Here is a 21,929-nt window from a genome sequence, read left to right as displayed (position 1 = left end):
ATTACATCATAGCTTATTAAACTCTACCTATCTGTAGACTGTCAGAAGCTGCTGGGTCCTGATTCTACCACAAAGCATATGGACTATTATTTCTAACCGTGTGACAATGAAAAGTTAGATTTCGGTTGATAACCATGATTTTCATGTCTGTAAGCCATTTAATAAGAATGGTAAACAAGGAAAAGCAGATAACAGATTCTTGCACACTGACTACCCTAACCTCCCTTCTGGTTGATTTCAATACTTTAATTAGGTGATGTTCAAATATGCCATTTTACTAGCAGCTGGCTCACATTTTAATTTTTTTTCTTCGAAACTGCTGTGCAGACTCTGTCACCTGCCTTGTTGACATCCAGGCAAATCATGTACCTTGTATTTTCTTCTTTCTACCTAGTAATCTTCTTATAGAAATGAGTAGGATTAATCTGACATGATGTATGTTGTGAGCCATGAAATAACTATTTAGAGTAGGGAGAAATATTTGATTTAATTCCACTAGCATCGTGATACTCAGATTGCTACAAACCAGGAAGACATAATACAAGAAACAGAGTTTGAGTGTGGGAAGATTTTGATATCTGAGTAGAGAAAAAAACAGACATTTGTCAAGGTCACCTTGACATATCCAGTTATTAATTTAACTCTCTTATAGCCCAGCAAGTAGAACATACTATAAGAGCTAGCTGTTTTGTTAAAATTTTAAGGGAGCTGACATGGTAGCACATTCCTGTAATCCCAAGGAGATCTGAGTTCAAGATAAACCTGGCTACATAGACTGAGGTCAAGCTAGGGTATGTGAGACCCTGCGTAAGAAACAAACAAACAAAAACACATTATAAACAAACAAAAACATAGGTAGGCCTCCTTGACCTTCTGAATAAATTTAGAACTAAATATTGGAAGGAACTTGATGGATGAATTGGGTTTAGAAAGAAATGTGTTTAGTATGAATAAAAAATAAAAAGACATAGAAAATTCAGAAGAAAAACAGTATCAATTGTGTATATGGACTATTATAGACTCAAAGTTTCCAGTCTATGGTGAGGTTTTAAAAAGGTCATGCTGTCTCAATAAAGTCTAGCCCTCAGTTTCTCCCTTGAGGTCTGTTTAAATCTTTTAGATAAGGCTGTAAATCTTTAATTTAATTTTTTCTGATAATGCATTCAAAGCTATTTCCCAAGATTTATTTTAAGCTAGATGATCTACAAAACCCATCTTATTTTTTCCACATTTTACAAGTTGTTTTAGTCCTTACCCCTCTTCGCATCGTCATCTTCCAGAGAGATGAAGGAAAGATCTCACTGAGAACTGCTTTGTCTATCAGCGTAAGAATGTCTAAACCAGGGCAACAGAGAAGGCTAGACTGGTAGTGTGATTGAGGCTTGCTGAAATGGTCAGCCTCTAGTTCTTCGAGAGCTCCCAGCATGGCTGGTCTCGCCACTCAGTCCATCACAGTGATAGATGTCCTGCATTGTAATCACATGACATACCACCCCAGTGAAGAATTGATGGTCAGTCTTTTTTGTTTCTTCATTTTTTTTCCTAGAATGATTGATCATTCATATTTATAGGCCTATCAACAACTGGGCTTTACAAAGGTCAGTATTGATTATCTGGACCACGCAGACGGCATTCTTCATTACTGTACATAAATATGACTTTCTTTTATTGGAATTCTATAATTTTTCAAGGAAGGCAGAAAGAGCATAAGCATTAATATGATTCATGCGGTGGGAATTTGAATGAGAAGACATGGAGACGGTCACAGGTTTTGGGCTTCAGTAGAGTCATACTTTAGGTAATGTATTTCACTACTCCCAATTTGTATAAGTGTGCATACACGCGTGCACACACACATAAACACACACACACACTTATACAATTTGTTTTATAGGTGAGGAAACTATTCCTAGTGCTGGAAGTAATTAGACAGCCTGCTGGTCCTGACCTTTAGAAGAAATGTAAAAGCTATGTGTCAAAATGCAAAGAATGGTTTCTTTTGGATAAAGCTGTAAAGCTCATATAGTAATTTTGCAATAAAAATAAGCGATATTAAACATACTGTGAATGACAACGAGTTGGCTGAAGATGCTAAGACCCTGGCCACTGAAGAAGGAGACCACTCTTTTAAGGAGCTTGCCTTGGAGGGGTCAAACAAGTCCAGGCTGCTCTCATCTCCCCTCTCCAGTATGGCGCATTACTGACGGATGCTGGGCTTCTTGTGTTTTACACTTAGAGTTTTTGGCCACTTCAGCCTGCGCTCCGAATGGCAGTTGGTGAAAGTGGACTACAAGTCTATCTTCAGCCGGCGCTGCACCAAGGAGGACTTTGAGACTTGGCACCTGCTCAATCAGGTACCACTACATTGGGATGTGCTGGTGTCTAGAAATGGTTTGGTCTCTGATCTTATATTTTTGGGAAATGAAGGCAGTACATCATTTGGGCATGTGTATATGGGGAAAATCTGTATATATACAGGACCAACAAGGGTAAATGAAATACATCCTAGAATTCTATGTACTCATTATATCACCAAACTTCCTGAAGGAGAAGGTACAATAATAACATAAGATATCAGTTAAACTGCAAAGAACTGAGTACCAGGTAGTTAGCAAGCCTCCTAAGATATGCTCATCTGCCTTGCCATGAGGAATATGAGAACATATCTCAGGACAGCTTAGAGGAAGGGCCCTAAAGCACTAGGAAAAGGGAAAAGGGATGAAAGGTGGATGGGTCTAGTGATGGCAAATATTTGTTGCCATTCAATATAGAAGGACTTCTGCATTCCTTCCAACTCTTGGGTCGTTGGATTTTGTACAAACTTTTACTCTTTTTTGACCTTGTCTAAGATTATTTAGGAATTTAGGGTAATTATTTATGAGAGAGAATGAGAAGAGAGGAAGAGAAAGAAAGGAGAGAGAAAGTAGGAGGGAGAACAGGGGGAGATTGCACTTATGGGGGCAACCTCAATTTTATCGTGAAAAATAATATAAACAATAAAAACAATATACCAGAAGTTGACTTCTCATTACTTTAGCTGCTAAAGCCACTTGAATAATGACATGCTTTAGAGACTGGAAGTCATTGTGTTCTCCACAGAGATGGAGAAGGAACAATGTTGTATAGACATCAGGATAGCATGAGTAGAGAGGCAGACTTGGGACAGCCATGCATCATAGTCCTTTCATGCAGGGATAAAGGATTAGCATGTTTGTTCTGGAAACTCCTGCATGGTTGCTGAGAAATGAGATTGCTATGTTGAATACTAAAAGCCAGTGCTTGTGTTGACCAACGGGCTTATTTACCTCCTATGCACTTTATTGCCTATCTCACTATGGCCTTTCTCTTTAAGGGAGAGCCTTGTGTCATGGGGGAAAGGAAAATATTCAAGAAACGCAAGCCAGGTGCTCAGTGTGCCCTCGGCAGAGACTACTCTGGTTCAGTGGTATCAGAACCCTGTGTTTGTGCGGATTGGGACTTCGAATGGTGAGTCCTTTGAAGGTTCATTTTCAGTTCTAACCAGATATTTACCTGACTGTGGGTGAGGATAAAAATGGAGTTAGTTTGACCCAGATGCAGGAGGTACATCTTTGGTCTTAGATACTGGATCAGACAGGAATTCTGCATCACTCAAAAGTGAGAACAAGAAACAATGATGGAGAATACCAATGCAGTGTGACCAAAATTTCCTATGGGCCTTTCCCTATCTTCTCATCTCCAGCAACTGAGTAGCCATATTTGATAGTCCTGGAGGAGTGGGGATGGACACTGATGAGGCTTAAGGAGCTACTAGCCTATGCAGTTACCTTCGTGCATATTTTTATCAAGGTGTATTCTTTTTATGGGTACTCCATCATTATTTACTCTTATTTTTATTTTTTACATATATATTATTTACTTATATTTATAAAATATATTATAATAATTTGTGTTCACATAACCCTGTGAAATGATAAAATCAAGGTGATTAACATTTATTTACCCAAAGATTGGCCAATTCTTATTGTTGGGAATCTTTAGACTCCAATTCTGCTTCTAATGACAACGAAAAAGTGCAACTTATATCTAGAATTCTGATAGCTAATCTCTCCCACAACTGATGACTCCCAAATATGAAATTTCCTAGCCTTCAGTCCCAGCTTCCTTCTCCTCTGAGAGATAAGTCTGCCTAACATACAAGACGTACATCTGGTTTTCTAAGAGAGGCTGCATAGTTAGTGTGGCTGAAGAATCATTTTTACTGTGTGAGAAGATATTCCTGCTTCAGGCTCTCTATTGAACCAATCACAGATCCATCCATACCATGACTGAAATGCAAGCCCCCTCCAATCCAGACTACCAATGAGCCCTTTCCAGTTCTCCCTCCAAACACACTGTCCCTGAAGGCACGTGTGACCATCCTTATAGCTGTAACTATCATGCAGAAGTCTACTGACTCACCTTCACTCTCTCTGCGGTCACCCTAAGGTCCTGTATGTGTGTGTCTGCAGTCCTAATTATTGGACCAGGTACATTTTTTAAAATTCCAAAACAGATCATATTACTCTTGTACTTGAAAATATTTTAATGGATTCTCTCTCCTTTAAGGTATTGACTTGTTGAAGGCCCATTGGCCTGGCATCCTTTTCTATCTATTTTTTTTTCATTCTTCTCTCGTTAGCTGTATTACGGCCACACTCCCCACTCCAGTGATTAATTCAGGCTCATTCCTAAGAAGACGACTGGAGAATACAACAGTTTCCCCCATGTTTCATCACAGCTAACACCTTTTAATCTCTCATGTTTCTTCAAAATTGTTAGCTTCTTAGAAATGCTGAAGACATCTGTCTCATCTGTATACTCTGATGCTCTCTAGCTCACCGCCATGTTTTTGTCTCATTAGTATTCACTGTATGCAGTGATTATGCTTTTGAATGTTTTGTTATCATCTTTCTTTCCCCAGTAGAGTGTAAGAGCTGCGAATCTACCTTTAAACTTCCCTTACGTTAAAAATCCAAGCGCCAACTCTACAGTCAGCATTCAATAAAGAGTTGCAACATATTTTTGAATGCTGTTCTTAGGAGAGACAAAAACCTTCCCACTTCTGAGAATATGTGGATATCCCTCTGCTCTCAGCCAAATGGATGCTTCCTATGTATTCAGTCAGAAGCTGAAGTTCCGTTTGATACTTGATAGTGATCATCACGGGTTAGATGAAACAGCTGATGCCTCCAGCATCAGCCCATAGTTAAGGAAGGGGATTGGGCAACGGCAGAGTTGTATTTGGGTTTCTCTGCTGCAGACTATCAATGTATACTGCAGGACAAAGAGCGTTTGTCCTCACACAGTGGCCTCCCTTCTCTCATCTCTATGTCATACAGCTATTGTTTAAAAGTCATGTTTTTAATTTCCTGAATTTACTAGAACTTTAACAGGTAACTAAGAGTCACTTGTGTAGCGTGACCTTGCCTGCTCCCAATCTGTTCTTCATTCTTAGATAACTTGACTTCAGTGAGATTTATTAAAGTAAGATGTATAAATTTAAATTTCAGTGGCAGGGTCCTTTCTGTGTTAGAAAATCCTTTGAAAATATGAGGATTTTCCCATCTGGGAAGACTATTTTTAGTTCTGAACAACAGCTTAGTGTGTGATGATACTAAGTAGATATAGTCGTCGCCTTAAAAGTATAACATGGACATTGTATTTCATACTTTTCTCACTGATGTGACATAGTACCTGAAAAAAAGCAGCTTAAAGTAAGAAGCAGTTTCTAGGGCTCATGGTTTAAGAGGCTCCAGTCCATCATGGAAGCAAGGATATGCACTGGAACTCTGTAATGAGGAGGGCAGGAAGCAGAAAGCAAACAGTTAGTCAAGCCAGGTTATAAAATTCTTAAGCCCTACCCCTTTTGACTCACCTCTTCCATAGAAGATATGCTTCCTAAAGTTTCCATTGTCTGCCAAAAGACCCCTACCAGCTTGGAGCAGATCCTCAAACCCATGAGGCTAGGAGAACATTTCACACTTGAACCAGAGTACCTGTGTACCTCGCCAGACTGACTCCATCGAGGTCCACTGCCTTTGCTTATGCCACAGGACAGATTTGTCTATGTCTCTTTGGTTCAAATCTGACTCCCACCCATTGCTAGGAGGATTCACAAGTAAGAAGGGAAAAAAGACTACAAAGTCATATTTCTTTCCTTAACCTATCTATCAACATTTCTGGTCTGTGTAAAAATCCTAACTCTTACATTCATGGGTTTTTCTTCTGGGAAATTTTCTTAATTTCTGTGCCCGTATCTCCTTTACTGCAAAATAAAATACGAAACACATTTCTCACCAGGTCCTAGGGATAAATAAATGAATTGGTTCGTGAATGAGGGTAGATCATTAATATAGATAAGACGCCTACCTCAGCTGTGTACCGCATAAACTTACAACATGTGGTAGCTGCTGCTGCTCGAGTTCTACCCCAGAGTAAGTGATCCCCATAGGGATCACACCAGAGATGTCAGAGCTTGAGCACTGTTAACTAAGCCCTGTTTTCAAAGTTGTACCTTTGGATCTTACGCGATTATTTTAATGCTAGTGATGGGACTTAAGGGGGTTTTGAGGGCTTCATTGGGGACTACTGTCAGAATCTAAGTAAAGCAGATTATGGGGTACAGTCAGAAGCTTTTCTGTCCTGACTGCCCACTCCCTGTCACAGTGAGTGCTTCCAAATTGCCACACGGAGGCTAATATTACTATAAGTGCTCAGCCAATAACTCAGGCTTGTTACTAGTTAACTCTTACATCTCATTGAATCCATTTCATTTATCTCTGTATTGCCGCATGGGCAGCTGGCTGGCATCTCTCTCAACCTTCTTGATTCTGTCCTTCCTCCTCCCATCATTCTGTCTGTGCCAAGCTGTTTTGCCCAATCTCTTCTTGCTGTGCTATCGGCCAGTCAGTTTCTTATTAACAATGAGCATAATCCACAGGATTTCCCCTTTTTTTCTAATTAAAAAGGAAGGTTTTTAACCTTAACAGGGTGAAATTGTACACAGCAAAAAGTTATTAAGTAAGAATTAAAGCAAAAATATCCAATCCATTTGCATTTAGCAAAATTAAAGAAAATATTCTATTATATATTTTATCTTTGTTATTCCAAAGTTTTGCATCTAATTTACCTTTTATCATAACTAAGGAAAACTGTAACTATAATGATCTAGTCTTCAGCTCCACTAAGACCCCAGAAGGGTGACACGTTTTCTAATGATAGGGACATCTTGCAGCTTGGACACTCACCTAAAGCTCCTCTATAATGTCGGAGCATCTAATTCTGGCCTACTTTCTGACAGACTTTACTGTGAAGCAAGATATTCTGAAAGATTATCCTGCTTTGTCTTTGGAGAGTTTGACAGTTACCTTTATTGCATCCTGCTGGTCCATTTTGGATAGGATATTGTCAGCCATTGAGGCAAGGACAGTTTCTTTGCCCACATGGTTAGCTTTTTCTATAAAGAAAATAAACTCCATATGGAGCTTCTTTGATGCCCATCATCTTCTGAAGCAGTTGGCACTGCCAGGAACAAAAATGTCTCACAGTCATCAAAGCCTCAAGTTATTAAACATATTAAATGCCATGTTCTGTAGGTCTTTGAAGCATTTGAAGACCAACTATCTAAATATGTGTATGACCTTGAAAAAAACACTTAACATGACTAAGTTTTACTATTATAGATGACTATTAATCCTTATTTCTAAATTATATATTACATTTTTAAATAAACTGCATAAACACAATACCTTAAACAAGAGTAGAAACATACATAAAGAAAAACAAAATTAATTTTAAATTTGTAACCATAAACCAAAATCCATACTATTGTAAAATATTTAAGATTAATAGAGATTTTTTTGGTTTAAAGTAGATTCAATAATCTTATTACCCTACCATTTTTATAACTCCCCTTTTCTTTTCAGAATGAGATCCCTGAATCTAATCTCCTTTGTTTAGCTTTTTTAATGACCATTATCAATAACAACTTTTAACCACCCCCTCAAATGATAATAAATATCCATAATGACTTTTTGGGGGGATATGGTCCTAATTTTTTAAACTACTTCCTATTTATTTATGGGCACTGATAATCTTTGAGGTAACCTTGAGGACATTGGGATAATTGTTAAGTCTTGGCTGTAGTATTCTGTGGGGCTGTATCATCTTAATCAGTAGCCTGGAAGCTGATCTGGATGCTGGATCACCTGGGACATTGTTTTCAATGGTGTCTAGTCCCCTTGCTCTGAAAATATATAAACTTTTAAAGGTAACATATATCTCTATATTAGTACAAGTATAGATTGTGTGTTGTACATAAATCAGTTAAATATGATTATTTGAGGAGGTAAAATATACATTGCATGTCTTGTAGTTCTTTTAGATTTATTTTGTGTGTGTGTGTGTGTGTGTGTGTGTGTGTGTGTGTGTGTGTTTGAGTCAGGATTTTTAGGATGTCTTCCTCAATCAAACCTGATTTTTTTTAACCCGAAATCAATCCACATCCCCTCATTTCCTGTGGAAAAACAAGCATAATCTCTCTCCCAAAGTGACATATCTTTTGACTTAAATTTTGAAATCAAGATAATTTTGAAATATATATGCTGGTTTAATCTAGCAATTCCATAATCCAAAGTCTCTCAATTGCCAAAAATTTTAAAGACAGCATAATAATATGCACAATCCAGACTCTGTGTATTTTCCATCTTTATGTGACATTTTCCCTTTATATTACTTTACTCTTCTTTTTAAGGATTTTATTTTGTTATTTTAATACTATATTTTTAATTTCAGACTGTATATACTCTCCCTCTTCTCTCTTCCAAGCCTGTATATATTTTTATGTATACTGTAACCTGTTTAAAGATTTTTTTTTCTATCTGAATCTGTCTTTACAGTATATGTATAACATTTTCTGTCTATGTGGGCAAACAAATAAAAACAAAAACAAAATGACAAAAACAAAAAACAAAAACTGCTGTGTAATGTAGATAATGGTACATTTACAGCCAGCTCTGAGAGCCATGCTTCCTGTCCCAACTCTAGGAAGTTTCTGTGTCCATGTTACCACCTAGTAGTGTGTCGCATTCTGCTCATAAACATGATTTAAGTGTTTGGTGGCAGTGGCTCTTAAAAGACCCCCCCCCACACACACACACACACATACCCTTTTTGGTGCTAGTACCAAGCCAGGAAGCCATTTCTTTTTTTTTTTTTTTTTCCTTTTTATTTTCTCCCCCCCCCCCCACTCCCCGAGACTGGGTTTCTTTGTGTAACATCCCTGGCTGTCCTGTCCTGAAACTAGCTCTATAGATCAGGCTGACCTCAAACTCACAGAAATCCATCTGCCTCTGCCTCCTGAGTGCTGTAAGCCATCTCTTAAAGGAGCCATGCCTCTGCTTGCTCCCTCTTGCTAATAGAGTTTACCAGAGAAAAGGTGGTCACCAAGAAGCTATGCTTGACTCTGTTTTTGTGTGTTTAGAATCCCTTTTTAAGCTTTTTTACGCCTTATGTGGAAATTCCTGCCCCACAGTCAGATGCTTCTCTCCCACCCACCCATTCCCAAATAATCACGTAAAGACATATTAATTACAAATGCTCAATTGATAGCTCAGGCTTTTTACTAACTAACTCTTAAATTTAAATGAACACATTTCTATTAATCTGTGTATTGCTACATGGGTTGCGGGTTTACCTGTCCTCTAGCATGTCTTGCTTCCTAGGCGACTGGCTGGCATCTCTCTCAACTTTCTTGACTCTGCCCTTCCTCCTCCCATCATTCTCTCTGTGTCATATCAGACTGTCTCACCCAATCTCTTCTTGCCTTGCTATTGGCCAATAAGTTTTTAATTAACAATGAGCATAACCCACAGCAATAGGGGAGAGAAGGGATGCCTTGCAAGGCATTCTGTGGTTCTTAGATTTGTGCTGATAGAAGTCTCACCTGTATTCAAGACACTGTAATACTGGCATATTTACCAAGGCCATTAGAATGGGAAGAAAATAAATAGTTTGTTCATAAGTTACCTGATTATAGTTACATAAATGGTTGAGGCAGAGTTGGGGTTCAGATGCAGGGATGGCTAAACCTTGGCTCATTGCTTCTAAGATATCTATTGTTCAGGAAACCAAACAGGTTTTTATTATTTTAAGATTTCTTTTATTATTCAGAAGGAATAGGGTCTCCACATTTAGTTCTTCTGAAATTAAAACTCATCTCCAAATGACCCAGGGTGACTGCTCTAAGTGAAATTTAATATAGACTATTTCATTAACTCTCAAGACAATTTCAAATAAAGAAATTTTTACCAGTGCTAGTGGAATTTTAATAGACATATGGTCCCCACAAAGACATCATAGATTTTTCTCTATAAGGTACTGGATATTTGCATTTCTATTGTAAATAATACCATATATTATAAAGAAAACAGAAAACACTTGAGATTGGTGCAGGGCCAGTAAAAAGGAGAGACCCAGTCATGTACTTGGTTATAGTCAGAGCATAACAACAACCACAGCAGTCATGTGACCTAAATGTGTGTTTCTACCACATCTGCATATGGAAGAAGCAGCCTTTGGTGACAATTGCTGACTTATTTACAGTGGTTTTAGGGTAAATATTGGAAATTGGTCTCTTTGATTTTAAGTCAGTGAGTGTCAGCCTTGGCTTTGAAATAGTTTTTCAGAGCTGAGAAAGATGGCTCAGCATTTAGAGCATTGGATTCTTCCGCAGGGGACTAGCGTTTGGTTCCCAGCCCCCACATAGGGGTTTATAAGCGTCCGTAACTCGGTTCTGGGGAAACTGATGCCCTTTTCTGACCTCCACAGGCACTAGGTACATACACAGTGTGTATGCCTAAATGCAGGCAGAGTACACATAAAATAAAATAATAAATCGATTTTTAAAAGAAAAATTAAATATTTTTGTTTTGATATTTATTTATTTATTTTTTGGTTGTTTTTGAGACAGGGTTTCTCTGTGTTGCTTTGGAACCAGTCTTAGAACTAGCTCTTGTAGACCGGGCTGGCCTTGAACTCACAGCCTACCTCTGCCTCCTGTATATGTGTTGCTTTTATTGGTTAATAAAGAAGCTGCTTTCAGCCAATATCTTAACAGAATACAGCCAGCTAGAAGATATCTATCTATCTATCTATCTATCTATCTATCTATCTATCTATCTATCTATCTATCTAGAGAAAATAGGTAGAGTCAGGGAGAAGTCATATAGCCACTGCTGGAAACAGTTGCACTGGGACCTTGCTGGTAAGCCACAGATTAATAGAAATTGGTTAATTTAAGATGTAAGAGCTTGCTAGGAATTTGCTAGAGTCGTTGGCCAAACCGTGTTATAAATGATATCATTCCTGAGTGATTATTTTGGGACTGGACAGCTGGGAATGAATGCGCAGCCTCCCCCAACACCTATAGTGTCCCTTCTGGGAGTTCCCAATTCAATCAGTTGTAGCCCTCATCACACACATCCCATTTAGGTTCATCCCTGAGCCAGAGCAGGCATGTTCCTATGGTTACCCTGGGCAACGTGTAAGGCTGGGGATATAACCTAGTTTAATAAGTTTAGGGCAGTCATAGGGTAGGAATGGTGTGTTTAATATCTCCATATTTGTAAAAACTAAAAGACACACAACCTGCGCTCACAAAGGGCAGATAATTTGACTTAAAGAGAAAAACTTATTGAGTCTCAGAAGTATCTACTTACAGAATGAAAAGCTAGGTAAAAAGGTTAAGCATCATGAACAGATGGGAGTTTCTACTTACAGGCCTGAAAGATTCCCAGCCTAAAATTTGCTATGAAGAGCTACTGCAAAGCAGCCTCCACCATGTCAGGGGTGAGGCACAGGAACAAATGCCCACCCAGGAGAGAACTAAGGTTTCCAGTATAGTCTCACATTCTAGAGAGGGACTTGCTCCAAAGCCCTGGGTGGGGGGGAGTACCCCAGTAGAGGCTAGCCCTCTGGGAGAAGAAAATATTTGCCCGTGATAACTCAGGAAGTAGCCTCCTTTTCCCCCTTTCATTCCTTTTGCTCATTCATTCATAGCTTTGGCTGAGTACCTAGTATGTACTGAGTGTTGTAGTACTCTTTAATATTAATAACATTAATTTCTCATCTAGCTCTTGGAAGAGTTGGGTATTTTATAGATAGTTCCATTCCCTTAAGCTAGTAATATTCTAATTTCTGAGGCCTGAGATTTAGGATACCATGGTGGTTTCTTCCATGTTCAGTATGGAGCCATATCCACAGGGTGAGATTATCTATTAGAGATGCAGAAGACAAGGGAAAAGGAATTTGGGGGAGCCACACACCTCATTTTTGGTGTACCTACGGTTCATCCGGCCTTTGGTTTTATGCATATTGAGCATAAGTGAGAGTCTTTTTTCTATAGCGGACTACCTAAACTATAAACAAGACAATAAACAATGTATAAATAAGAGTTACTGCACCAGAAGATGATATAACAGAAAAGAAAAAGAATAGAATAAAGTATTGAGTTTTATGATCCAATCCTGAGTCCATTAAGTAGTACTAGTCACATGTGATTGTTTACACTAAAATTCGGTTAAATTAAAATGCAATCTCTTTGTTGTGCTGGTTAGTGGTTGCCATAATGGAACATAGCTATTTGAAATATTTCCACTGTACATAGTTCTGCTAGACAGAGCTGTTTTTTTTTTTTTTTTTAACACAGGTGGAGATGTGGTTTGAGCAAAGAGCTCACTGCACAATGAGATTACATGTAATCGTGGATGACTGTGTGCGGGGAGTGCTAATGGAGCTATACGATTTAATTAAATAAAATAAGCATATGTTTATGGAAGTGGGCAACAGACTGACTTAAAGAGAGCAGATATATAAGCAAGCTCTCAGTGGGGCGAAGGATAAGACAGGTGTCTCTAATGGGATTAGATCCAAAGAAATGCTTAAGGGATGATTGTCAGGTTTTCTGAGTAATTTTTGGCTAAGCTATAACGGTCTCTTTTTCTATGACTATATTTGGATTCATACCTCACCCAATGAGGATGATAATTGTTATTCTTGTGTTAGCTGCTTCCGTTTCATGAGTGTTCCCACTAGGCCTGAAAAGATCACCTGGTCCCAACCCCATCCTGATGCACTCATAAAATGGGACCAAAGTACGCATCAGGCATATGTCCTGGAATCTCTGCTGTTAGCTGGGAAGGTAGTGAGACTGTGCTGGCCTCTGCCTGGCCTGATCTCTCACAAAGACCCTTGAGCTTATTGGGAAGAGACCTTGGCTTTCTGATTGGTCAAGAGTTTGAGAATGGGCTAGAGAGATAGCTTAGCAGTTAGAAACATGCGTGTATACACACACACACACACGCACACACACACACACAAACATGCACTGTTCTTGCAGAGGAGCTGAATTCAGTATTTAGTTCCTAGCACCCACATTGGATGGCTCACACCACCTGTAAATCCATCCAGCTTGAGGGAATCCAGTGCTTCTAAAGGCACTGGGACTTATGTGCACACGCACACACACACACACACACACACACACACACACATCTTTTTAGAATTTTAGAATGCCCTCTTAGGGAGCAGGGACCACGTTTTGATGAAGTGGTAGTACTATGTGCCTGGAGTAGCTTTGTACAATGTCTGACAAGCCCTTCACCTTCTTTCACCTGTTTTTTTTTTCCAGTCCACAAGCAAAGCAGATTAGATCCATGTTGCAAAACTACCCTTTTCTATGGTGACACACACTTTTTATTTTCTCAACTGTCCTTGCCATTTCTCTTTCTTAATCTGAGGCTTTTCGTTGGGTAGGGTTTGGACTATATACATATTCTTTGAAATGGACAAATTTTGTTTTCCTAACCAGGTAGATACTCCTCTGCTTTTATAATCAAGCAACACACAGGGGTAAATTGTGTTTTGCGGTAAACAGCCAGTATGTGTGTGGAATCTGGCGCATACTTCCCTGAGGCAAAACATATTTTCTGGTATATTCTGTTCAAATCTCACAATTCATCAGTTCACACCTTTCCCCAGGAAGCCGGAGCAGCGGCTGTTTGTTTGTTTAAATCCTGCAGACTCATGAGCTGGGAGGGAGGCTGGACAGTGTGAAAGAGTTTAATATGCATTTAGCTGAAATTAATGAAGAAGTCCACAGCTTGGAGGAAGGCAGTTTCGGTTAGTGTTGTTAAATATTAATGAGGTGCTTTTGCTCTTTGGGGCAGAGCAGCATGCTTGATGCACCTTTTTTAATTACTGCAGTGCCAACAGGTAGCAGAGCTGAACAGAACTGCTGAGGGTGCTTGCATTTTGCAAAGAGCCTTGAAAATATTTCTGTCTTCCCCAAGGCTGCATAAGAGAGGCATCCTCCCTTCCCGGATTCCCAATATTTTCTAGGGTCAGCAGGACCGGGCAACAGGTTCATCTTATAAAGCCATGGGGGTGTTTTCTAGAAGTAGTCTGTGTACACCACAGCCCAGTATTTCCGTGCATAAATAATGCTTGGGAAGTCAATGCTCAGTGGTGTGCTGACAATGTTTAACTCTGAGGGAACACACGCCGAATGCCGTGCATATTCCCACGGTGGCCGATTTCAACATTATCCCAATGAATGAAGAACTGAGAAGAGCTAGGCAGTCGCCCCCCCCCCCTTTTTACTGTATTCCTGCCAGACAGATATATGGATATAAAAGACCTTGACATTAATAACCTAATGACATTCTTAGGTAATTTAGCATATGTTGTATGTAGTAACATATACACAGCATGCTATAGCTATATAAAGCTAAAATGCAGTAAAGCAGTAGGAAATTATGTTTTGTGTATTTTTATTGACTTTTAAATATAATTTATGTGAATGAAGTATCACATAATTTAATTTTTAATAATTGCTTTAACAACCACTAATTACCTTACAAAATTCCCCGAGTTTTAAGAGCCAGATTCCATGGGCTGTTTCAAGCTCTACTAAGTCCAGATGAATTATGGGCCAGGGGCTCTCTACTAGGACTAGACACTTGTCAAAGGAGTCAACTGACAGAAATGTCTCTTTGCTTTCCTTCCTTCCAGCTTCATTGAAGCATGGTTGTATCAAAGCTGCTCTTGCATTCTGCCTTTCTGTTGATTGGCAGCTCTGCTCACATCCACTCCAGTCTTCTTTTGGGCCTTTGGATATACTTTCTGCAGTTAACCCTACAGTGTCAAGAAACCTCACTATCTTCTTACAGAAATGGACACAGTGCTATGGGGCAATTAGAGGGACTGTGTTTTAGTGTAACTATGAGGTTAATTCACTCTATAATATTTATTACAGATTATTTAATTAGTGAAAACAACATAGTTTCCGGCATATGGTAGCCCTGAAAAGTGTGTGCAGTAAACTAGGGATAGGTATATATAAGCTAAATATAAGAGAAGAGTTAAGAAGAAGCTGCAAAACATAGAAGGTTCAGTGATCCACGCCCAGGGCTTAACATACAAAAGGAAATAAAGTGGGCTAAAAGGTAGCTAGGAGTAGTCTGGGGTTACCACGTGGGTAGTAATGTACATGGCCTCACCCATCAATCAGTACTTCTTTATGCAGTGTTAAGTTTGGGGTGTGAGGTATAAGGACTAAAAAAGCAATTGAAGACAGATCTTGTCAGATTCGTCTGATGGGTCAAGGCATACAGTGAAATGAATACCCATCTTCCTTCCATTCCTGTCCTGCATTCACTCAGATCAGTCAGCAGTGTTTTCAAAGACTGTGGGAGCAGAACTAACACAGCGTGGAGAACCGCTTGCCTTTCTGTCCCATGCTTCCTCCACACTCAGCAGGGTGGTGTTCCGATGATGAGTTTGTGCTTTCTGGGCTTCAGGGGTTCTCTTTTGGTGATGAACGTGGAAGCATGGACTGAGAGAGTGTGTGCTCAGTGAGTTCTGGCTGGCCATAAGAGCACAATCCCCTCCACCCACTTTATTACTCCTGACATTCACACATCTAAGCGCCTCATACAACTCCAGAAGCATGCTATTCCTCAGATGCTGTGGCTGTGGTTCCGTAGAAGCACAAAAAAGAACTCCAGTTTTATTTTATTTTTAAGAAAATGTATATGTCTCCTAATATGTCAAATCAAGAGAAGTTTGAAATTCTTTTGACATACATATGCACACACACAGACACATACACACAGACACCTGAAAGCAACTGAATTTAAAGTAAAATATATATATATAAATTTTGTGAAATCAATTTCCAGACAGTACACATTGAATCATTACATAGAAATGTATCTTGACCTTTAAAGTCATCTCCCTGGTTGCCATTTACTTATTTAATTAATTCTGTGATTCAAAGTTTGATTTAAATGTATAGTGTCCCTCCCCTCTCACCTCCAAGCCATTGTACCTGTCACATATTTGAATTCATGTACTTTCTCATCTAGATTTTTTTGATAATCCATTTTTCTCTCTAGACTATAATTCTAAATGATGAGACCATTTCTGAAAACATTCTATTGTTTTAAGGCATGGACATTTACCCCAGTGGACTTAATGAAAACCATGAGCCATGACTCTGGGGAGGCAGTGGGACATGTGTACATTTGAGTCTGCCTTCGGGTGTTTTAATATTTGTACACAATTATCATTCTACCGTGTTTGTTTTCCTGACAGTGACTATGGCTATGAGAGACATGGGGAGAGCCAGTGTGTCCCAGCTTTCTGGTACAACCCAGCTTCCCCCTCAAAGGACTGCAGCCTTGGTCAAAGCTACCTTAATAGCACCGGGTAAGTCAAATGATTGAAGGAACTCAGGTCTCAAATATGAAATAAAATGGAGTATATCCTCGTTGAGGAAAATGAGTATAGAAAGGGTAATTTTGTGTCCAGAAGCTTCTGAAGAAAGCTGAAGAAATGTTTAGCCAAGGATAGCTTGTTTAGGAACCATCAGAAGAAATTATCAGGCAGGAAAGCCTCTGTAATTTATCCCTGGAGGATTATAGTCGTTGTTTACCTTTTGGGCCTCAACCGATATAAGTTGATCTAAGTAGTGTGTAACTATGACAGATGCTCCCTGGTGGGAGATCAGTGGGCATTCTCAAACAGTAACACTTGACACATCAGAGAAAAATTCACAAGTCTCATTCTAGATACTTCTGGAATAAGAAGACTAAGGGCATTTGTCTAATTGTTTGTTGTGCTCTGATCGTTCACTTAGGAGTTATCCTCAAACACTTGGTGAAGGATTTTCTGGACGTGTTTTGGTTTGCCCTTTTCTTACTGCTTCTATGACCCACAGAAGATCTGTAGAGTAGGCAGGTGGGACGGTGCCACGCTGCTCATGTTTTGATACATCTGTGCTTGTCTGCCTTGGGAGGTCTAGAGGGAAGCTGATGTCTTCATTTGTAGTAATCCTCCACTAGGGGTAGAGAGGATCTGCTGTTCCACACCACTCCCTGAAAGGCAAAGACACTGAGTGCTCTGGACTCTCACCTCTGCAAGTATTTCTTCCGCTATCTTAGCCAAGTTATCCAGCTTCTTTTACTTTGACTCTGTATGGTTGCAAAGAGTCATAGGTCCGATCTAAACAGCTGCCATCTATTAAGGAAACATAAACATGATGGGATGGGTGTGTTGAGTAGTCTGAAATACTCTAAAGCTGTGAAGTTTCTGGTAAATATTTGATTCTGAGGGAGTTTATCCCCATGCCACATTGGACATCTTAGTCCTTTAATGTAGAGGTTTTGTAGGAATGTGTTCTAAAGATTTAAGTCATTCAATGCAAATTGAGCAATTTCAGCTTAAGGAGATATACCATCAGAGAGCAAGAAAAACAACCTAATGGTCACATGGAATCATCTGCAAAAGCCAGCTTCTAGCCTTGAAATCTTTTAGAAATCTTTAGAAGTGATTTCTCTTAGGACATCTCATGTAATGGTAGCACAAATATATCTAGTTCTAATTTTAAGCAACATATATATACCAAAATAGCAAATAACTAAATAAGTCAGGGAGATGAAAAATCTATTTACACCCCCACAAAGAATTTCCCATAGAATATATAGACACCTCCAATTTTCTTAAGTTTGTATTTAAGTCTATATTATACATTATCAACATGCTTAACATGGTAGCAAGCTAATAAAGGAAGCAGTTAACATAAAGTGTGCCTTCTGATACAAGTATGATGTTGATCTTGAGTAAAAACTAGATATCTTCTAAGTAAAGGTAACCCAGAAAGATTAACTTAGAATAATTTAATTTAACTAAATCAGTGATAATCTAAAGGACTACAGCATGATTCATATTTATAATTATAATGTCTCATGTTTAAAACAATTAAAAGGTAAAAATGATTTTGTTTGATGTTGCATGTCATTTCAGTATGCTATGCTAACTACATTTCTAACCTTTGATAGCCATTTGTGGATACCAGCTGCCATGTTGGATCGTAAAGATACAGATATAGCTCAGCTGACAGTTGATAATGATGGTTTATAATTTCATTTGTGCCAAGAGATACCTACACAATTTGGCTTGCATCACTTGGGATCTCTGGAAGAAGGTGTTGATAGGGTGGGAGATTCAAAATTGGGAGGGGTATTAAGGAGGAAAAGTCGATATAACGAAGGACCAGCATCATTAGAGTTTTGTGAATTTGGGTTTTTCAGAATAAGACACTATAGATGAATGAATTAATCTTAATACAGAAGACTTGATAGCGATGGTGTTGCTGGTGGTGGTGGTGGTGGTGGCAGCAGTGGTGGTGGTGCGATATTTATCTCGTGGTTTTCTTAAAGCACCAGTTTTAGGAATGAGAACTAGATTGTGAACTGCCTGGAAATAATAACTCTGTGACTGATAAAGTTGCAGTCAAGCTCTTGGGTCAGAGGTCAAGGCAATTGATGTGACATCATTTTATATATATATATATATATATATATATATATATATATATATATATATATATATATATATAGCTGTTGCCGTAGACGTTGGTAGTGTTTTGTAGGGAGGTTTTGCAGGCTAACCCCTTTTGTAAAGTAATCTTACTTTAGCAGAGTTGAATAGAGTTTCAAACCTGTGCTTTTAATGTGACGTTTGTGTTGAGGAGGAAATAAGGATTTAGCAAATGGAGAAAATGTGTTATAAAATAGCTCAGTGGCTCCAGAGTAAAAGTTACCATTGTGATTTCTTTTAATTTTATTATATGTTCCACTAATAATAGCCTAAGATGGAGAAGAGATAGGGAAACAGCATTTGGTTATAGGGACTTAGAAGTTTGGTGTTCTATCTGCTTCTCGGTATAGAGAAAGTTGTAGGGAGCCTTGGGGGAATAGAACAGGCCTCTAGCTGACAGAGGTGTGCTTGCTTTCCCTGCTTCACTAGCCCAGTGCCCACCTCCCCTTCTACTGTGTAGGAGCCAGCATTGATTTTTCTTGGCTGGTTTAGACACTGAGCCGATCCCTGGTGCCCTAGGTGGGATCAATACTAATGTTTAAAGAGCTAGCCTTCTTGAGACAGAGGGATAGCAGCTCGTGAGGATTGTTTGTCTTGGGGAATAGCTGTAGTTTGGGAGACTTGGCTTTTAAGAGCAACTGTGAGAAGTTCTTTTTGCTTACTTCTTTTCTCTTGCCCTCCCTTATACATACGTGCACAGGCATGCGTGCACACACACTCCAAGGTGCAGCACTGTCAAAACTGTCTTTTGTCAACTCTCTTTAGGTATTAGAGGCTTGTGTTCACATACATACATACATACACACACAAACACACACACATACACACACACACTCCAAGGTGCAGCACTGTCAAAACTGTCTTTTGTCGACTCTCTTTAGGTATTAGAGGCTTGTGTTCACATACATACATACATACACACACAAACACACACACACACTCTCCAAGGTGCAACACTGTCAAAACTGCCTTTTGTCAACTCTATTTAGGTATTAGAGGCTTGTGTTCACAATCATACATACATACATACATACATACATACATACATATACACACAAACACACACACTCCAAGGTGCAGCATTGTCAAAACTGTCTTTTGTCAACTCTCTTTAGGTACCGGAGGATTGTGTCCAACAACTGCACAGATGGGTTAAGGGATAAGTACTCTGCAAAGACTCAACTGTGTCCGGGAAAAGCTCCTCGGGGTCTCCACGTGGTAACCACTGATGGGCGCCTGGTGGCAGAGCAGGGCCATAATGCCACCTTCATCATTCTGATGGAAGAGGTAGGTGACCACTTGGGTGTCTGCAGTCAGAACCCACAGCAGTAATGACAAAAGTGAGAGAAAAAGAAGAGAAAGGAAGCAGAACCTACTCACAAACCCCCTCCAGTCATCTATAATAAAGACCCAGTTCACGGAGCTTCTACGTTAGTTACTTGCTTGCTCATTCTCCACTCCCTCCTTCCTTCTCTCTTCTTTCTCTCTTCCCCTCCCTCCCACGTCCTCTATGCTCGGAATTGAACTCAGGATCTTAACTGAACTGTAGCAACAGCCCTTAGGTTGTTTGAGACACTCTCACCTTGATTCTTTTGACATAGTGACTCACCACATAGCTCAGAGCAGACTTGAACTCACGGTGTTTCCCATGTTCATTCCAATTTGTGTTTCACATGCTTTCACCTCCTGAACACTGGGATTGCATTATTACCTACCTGGATATATTCCTATCACGATAAGGACATAACCTCTAAACTATGAGGGGGAGAAAAATGGAAGAAAATTCAAATTATAGCCATCAACTTTCAGAGTCTCTCTTGCTTCATTCTAACCCTTAGGTTCACTAATTAGAAGAGCCCACAAGCCTTTAAAAGTCTTGAACATGTGAATGAGAGAATGGGAAAATGATTGAAATGGTGTTGAAAGTTAGGTTTATAGCGAACACAGCACTGGTTGCTTCTACATCAGCTACTGACTTCATTAGCTCATCGCTTGTGTCTTTTGCAATCCAGACAGTAAAATCTGAGTGTATGCTGGCACTCCAGTCTACTTATCTGCTTCTTGCTCCCTATGTGAGATGTTCCTTCTGCCCAAATCAGGGACTTTGCTAGCACTCTCTGCTGGAAGACTTGCCTGATTGACAATGCCCTCTAAATTTATATGCAAATTGCTTGGGGCTCTTGAGATCTTCTACAGGAGAGCAAAGCAAGCCAGGAGATTTTTCTCACTAGTCTGAGCACTTCAGAGCCTTTAAAGTCCAAACCACACTGCGATGGAAGGTGCCGGCTTCTTATCCTGACCTGGCAGACTCCTCATCCTTCACTCACGTAGCTGCTTGAATTAGAGGACTGTGAGATTCAGAGGAGGTCATTATCACAGTTCCACTAGAGAGTTTTCGGGACCAGAGCTATAAAAACTTTCTCAGACGGATGTGAAGAGCCACGATCTTATCCATTTCAATTGCCTCCAGTTCATTTCCACTTTAATTTACATTTATAAACTCAAAGGTAGTTGACATTGTGTGAGGGTCAAGAGAGCATCCGTCAGGATGTTTTGAGCATCTATGTTGCCATGGTGGGAGAGGTTCTAAGTGAGAAACGTGACCAGTGCACAGTCCTGAGGCAGAGGTTTTGGCTTTTGCGTTAGACAGAGTTTTTTGTTTTGTTTTGTTTTGTTTTGTTTTTGTTTTTTTCTACTAGAGGAAAGAATTTTCGGTCACAGATTCAGGAAATTCAGTCCATGGTCTCTGGTTGCCATGTTCAGGTTGAGGAGTCTAGTTGGAAGAGCTTCTTTGGTCATGGTGAAAAAGAGAGAATAGAAGAGAAAGCAGAAGAGATAGCATAGAGAAAGAGAGCAAGAGTGAGCAAGCAAGCATGAGTGAAAATGAGTGAGCTAGAGACAGACAGACAGAAGCAGACGGAGAAAGAGACAGAGAGACATTGAGAGAAAGAGACAGAGAGATTTACGTC

At 39.5% G+C, this 21,929-nt stretch overlaps 1 protein-coding gene across 1 annotated transcript in view; it reads left to right on the top strand.

Annotated features, from left to right (window-relative positions):
* The window catches only part of Sorcs3 (sortilin related VPS10 domain containing receptor 3), a 278,227-nt gene that overhangs the window by 220,480 nt on the left and 35,818 nt on the right, over nt 1–21,929 (top strand). Inside the window, exons 12-15 of the mRNA XM_050146022.1 lie at nt 2,237–2,354; nt 3,353–3,486; nt 16,675–16,788; nt 20,076–20,247. Coding sequence (XP_050001979.1) covers nt 2,237–2,354; nt 3,353–3,486; nt 16,675–16,788; nt 20,076–20,247 — 538 coding nt within the window. The remainder of the gene's footprint in view (nt 1–2,236; nt 2,355–3,352; nt 3,487–16,674; nt 16,789–20,075; nt 20,248–21,929) is intronic.

This window comes from Alexandromys fortis, unplaced genomic scaffold (genome assembly GCF_014885135.2).
Source record: "Alexandromys fortis isolate MF-2015 unplaced genomic scaffold, M_Fortis_MF-2015_v1.1 scaffold_16, whole genome shotgun sequence".
In the NCBI taxonomy this organism is placed as follows: domain Eukaryota; kingdom Metazoa; phylum Chordata; class Mammalia; order Rodentia; family Cricetidae; genus Alexandromys; species Alexandromys fortis.
Note: the sequence above shows the minus strand (reverse complement) of the source record. Positions and strands in the feature narration are given on the sequence as shown.